Source organism: Cebus imitator, unplaced genomic scaffold, assembly GCF_001604975.1.
Source record: "Cebus imitator isolate Cc_AM_T3 unplaced genomic scaffold, Cebus_imitator-1.0 Scaffold763, whole genome shotgun sequence".
NCBI classification, from domain to species: domain Eukaryota; kingdom Metazoa; phylum Chordata; class Mammalia; order Primates; family Cebidae; genus Cebus; species Cebus imitator.
In genome coordinates, this window is record NW_016108078.1 from 271,039 (window position 1) to 275,596 (window position 4,558).

Below are 4,558 nucleotides of genomic sequence, written 5' to 3' on the forward strand. Positions count from 1 at the left end.
AATCCCAGCTACTTGGGAGACTGAGACAGGAGAATCGCTTGAACCCGGGAGGCTGGGGTTGCAGTGAGCCGAGATTGTGCCACTGCACTCCAGACTGGACAATAGAATGAGACTCAGTCTAAAAAAAAAAAAAAGTGGCTCTTTGAAAAGATCAATAAAATTGACCAACCTCTAGAAGACTCACACAAACAAAAGAGAAAGCACAAATAACTGTCAGGAATGATAGAAAGAATAATACCACTAGAGACTTAGAAGACATCAAAAGGGTAATAAAATACTATATCCGGGGATATGGTGGCTCACAACTGTAATCCCAGCAGTTTGGGAGGCCCAGGAGGGTGGATCACCTGAGAACAGGAGTTCGAGACCAGCCTTGCCAACATGGTGAAACCCTGTCTCTACTAAAAATACAAAAGTTAGCTGGTGTGGTAGTGCAAGCTTGTTGTAATTCCAGCTTCTAGAGAGGCTGAGGCAGGAGAATCGCTTGAACCTAGGAGGTGGAACCTGCAGTGAGCCAAGATCGCACCATTGCACTGCAGCCTGGGCGACAAGAATGAAACCTGGGCTCAACAACAACAATAAAAAACAAATACCACTATGAACAACTCCACACGTATATGCGACAATTTAGATTAAATAGACCAATTCCTTGAAAAGCAGATGATTGCAACTTATTTAATATGAAATAAAAATCTGAATAGCCTTACAAAGATTTTTAAAAACTGAATGTTAATTTAAAACTTCCCAAAAAAACAAATCTCCAGGCATATGTGATTGCACTAGAGAATTCTACTATACATTTTAAGAAAATTTAACATTAATTTTAGTGAAAGAAATCAAAAGAAAATCTAAATAAATGGAGAGATACACTGTATTCATAGAAGACTCAATCAAGTAAAGATGTCAACTTCCCCAAATTGAGACAACTGAGGGATTTTTTTTCCACAATAAACATACTCAGATCCCACCCCAGCCAGACCTAAGAATTCATAATTCTAAGAGTGAAGCCCAGGTACATACTGTTTAGGAAAAAAAGCCCCATCCCCACCACAGGCCATTCTGACTTAGAGCCTAGAATGCCAGCCTCCCAGTTACGATCCCTAGAGTCACGGGGCTTAGAGTCATGTTCTCTCATCTGCTCATCAAGTTGACATCAACCTAGGACAAAAAAGTCTATCAGCCTCTTCCTGGACATTCCCCATTTTCAGCCTCCCCAGATGACCATGCTGCCCACTGACTACCACATGAAATTTTTTGAGGCCCTTCTGGGCCTTTGGCTGATATGAGAAAGACAGCCCACATAATCAGATTAATACAATGTCAGGCCAAAAGCTCCCTTCTTCTTTCCACCCTCCCTCAAACCCTTCCAGAGGCGCCCAAGAAAAGACCTGTGGGAATGAAAAGTGTCTGTCCTTGCTTCACGGAACACTTGTAGCACTTGTCCACCTGGTCCCCAAAGAACATCTCATTCTGATTAGAAGAACTGCTCCAGCACTCAAAAAGAGTCAGATTGGCATTTGTTGGGCGGATCAGGTAGAAGATCTTTTCACCCTGAAACAAAAAGAGGTTGAAGTGTCAAAAATACCAAGGGTTTCCAGAAAAGTCCTTAAGGGGTACTCCAAAGGGCTATTTCTCTCATGCTCCAAAACCATGGCAACAGGCCAGAGTTCTTACCCAAATCCATCCAAGAGAATCATTTTTATGTGGATTTGGAAAACTTCAAAAGGTCACTTTGCTTTTTGTACTTTTAAGTTTCTATAAACTTGACAAAAACAAATTGGAAAGGGCATTTCAAACAAAATTGTTCAAGTTAAGACAAATGTACACCAAGTGCTCCTATTTTAGACACAATGCCAAATAAAAAATGGCCTCTATAGATGAGTAGATCAATACTAGTAGCCTTAGGAGAATTTAAGGCCACATTACTGATGAGAAGAAAATTGAATTTGCCTTCAAATGCCATTTACAGAGTGTTCCTTCCCACACCTGCAATCAAAGCTAATAAAAGTTTAAAAGTTCAGTAATCGCCCAAGGACTTCTGGAAGATTATGTTATGTGATTATCTTTTGGAAGAACATTTATTTCCTAATTGTGTTTTGCCTGGATAAACACAAGATAATTTGGCCAAAAAAAAAAGAAAGAAAGAAAGAAAAAAAACAACAACCCAGTAGCACAAATATATGCTTAAAGAACGATTGGTTTAACCAATATTTCACAATAATAAATTTCAATGTAGAAAAGTAACACTAGAAATATCAGTTGTACAACTGAGGACAAGAGTTCAAGACCAGCCTGGCCAACATGGTGAAATCCCATCTCTACTAAAAAATACAAAAATTGGCTGGCATGATTTTTGAATTCTGAATCAGATCTGTAGATTAGGTACTAGTCTATCAATGTTAACTTCCTAATTTTGATTAACTATACAAATTATTTAAGACATTGTCTTTGTGTTTAAGACGAAGTTTTAAGACAAAGTTGTAGTTAAGAACTACCACTGGGTCGGGCACAGTGGCTCACTCCTGTAATTCCAGCACTTTGGGAGACCGAGGTGGGTGGATCACGAGGTCAGGAGTTCAACATCAGCCTGGCCAATATAGTGAAGCCCCGTCTCTACTAAAAATACAAAAATTAGCCAGGCATAGTGGTGCGCGCCCATAGTTCCAGTTACTTGGGAGGCTGAGGCAGAAGAATCCCTTGAACCCGGGAGGCAGAGGTTGCAGTCAACCAGAATTGCGCCATTGTACTCCAGCCTGGATGACAAAACAAGACTCCATCTAAAAAAAAAAAAAAAAAAAACACTACAACTGAATTACTAAGATATAAAAGAATATTATGTCTGCAACTATGCACAAATGTCTCAGAATAAAATACACATATAGCCATTTTATTGTGTTTGCTTTATAAAAAAAGAGAATATAATAAAATGGTAACATCTGAGGAATCTCGGGGAAGGGCAGATAGGGATTATTCCCATTATTTTTGAACTTTTCTATAAAATGCAATTATTTTAAAATAAAAGAGTTAAACCTAAATTTGCATAATAGCACTTTCATTTACACATTCCAATTTCTACATGATAAACCAATGGAAACATCTAGTTAAGGACTTGTGATCACTTGGACAAGAGCCATAATCCAAGTTTTCCATTCTTTTCTTTGACTTTTCTGATAAGAAAACTAGGCCAAGCATGGTGGCTCAAGCTTGAAATCTTAGCACTTTGGGAGGTCAAGGCAGGAAGATCACTTGAGCTCAGGAGTTTGAGACCAGCCTGGGCAACGTAGAGCTAGTCTCTACAAAAAAATTTTCTTAATTAGCCAGAAGTGGTGGTGCACACCTGTAGTCCCAGCTATTCGGGAGGCTGAAGTGGGAGGATAACTTAAGCACAGCAGGTCGAGGCTGCAGTGAGCCATGATCATGCCACTGCACTTCAGCCTGGGTGACAAAGTGAGACACTGTCTCCAAAAAAAAAAAAAAGGAAAAAACTAGCTCGGAGTGATGGCATGTACCTATAGTCCCAGCTGCTCAGGAGGCTGAGGTGGGAGGATCCCTTGAGGCCAGGAGTTAGAGGATGCAGTGAGCTATGACTGCACCACCACACTCCAGCTTGGGTGATATAACCAGATTCTGTCTCTAAGTAAAAAATAATAGTAATAAAGAAAACAAAATAGTGAGAACAATGGTGAAAATCAAAATTATTTAAGATATTTGTTTTCCAAACTTCAAAAATCCTTTATAGTCACTGACAATTGATACACTAATTACAGAATTGTAACAACTACTAAAAAGGAAACTATAGAATTCCTTTAAAAAGACTTCTCATACAAGTTCTATCTCCTCTGCGGTGGCAGTTAAATAACTATACACAATGGTCAAAATTCATCAAATTGTACAATTAAAATGGGTTAATTTTATGGTACTTAAATTATACTTCAATAAAGTTGGAGGAATGGAAGTTTCTCATGTTATCGGGAATTTCCAAAGTAAATACGGACATTTCCATACAAGCTGGTAGAAGTATAAATTGGTTCAATTAAGAAGGTAACAACAACTGGGTGCAGTGGCTCATGCCTGTAACTCCAACACTTTGGGAGGTGGAGGCAAGCGGATTACTTCAGGTCGGGTCGAGACCAGCCTGGCCAACATGGTGAAACCCCGTCTCTACTAAAAATACAAAACTTAGCTGGGTATGGTGGTGGGTGCCTGTAATCCCAGCTACTTGGGAGGCTAAGGCAGGAAAATCACTTGAACCCAAGAGGCATAGGTTGCAGTGAGCTGAGATCACGCGACTGCACTCCAGCACTGGCAACCCGTCAGCTTGGGCGACAGAGCGAAACTCCATCTCAAATAAATAAATAAATAAAATCTTTGTTTTTTCTCTGTCTCAACAACAACAAAAAAAAGTAACAATCAGGAAAACCTCAGGCATCCACTATTATTAAAAAATGTTTGATAGCCGGGCGCGGTGGCTCAAGCCTGTAATCCCAGCACTTTGGGAGGCTGAGGCGGGTGGATCACGAGGTCAAGAGATCGAGACCATCCTGGTCAACATGGTGAA

General features: G+C 39.9%; 1 protein-coding gene across 1 annotated transcript in view; it reads right to left on the reverse strand.

The window, feature by feature from the left end:
* Nucleotides 1-1,553, reverse strand: part of PHF8 (PHD finger protein 8) — a 75,814-nt gene extending 74,261 nt beyond the window's left edge. Inside the window, exon 1 of the mRNA XM_017519648.2 lies at nt 1,389-1,553. Coding sequence (XP_017375137.1) covers nt 1,389-1,464 — 76 coding nt within the window. The 5' untranslated portion in view covers nt 1,465-1,553. The remainder of the gene's footprint in view (nt 1-1,388) is intronic.
* Nucleotides 1,554-4,558: the final 3,005 nt, after the last annotated feature.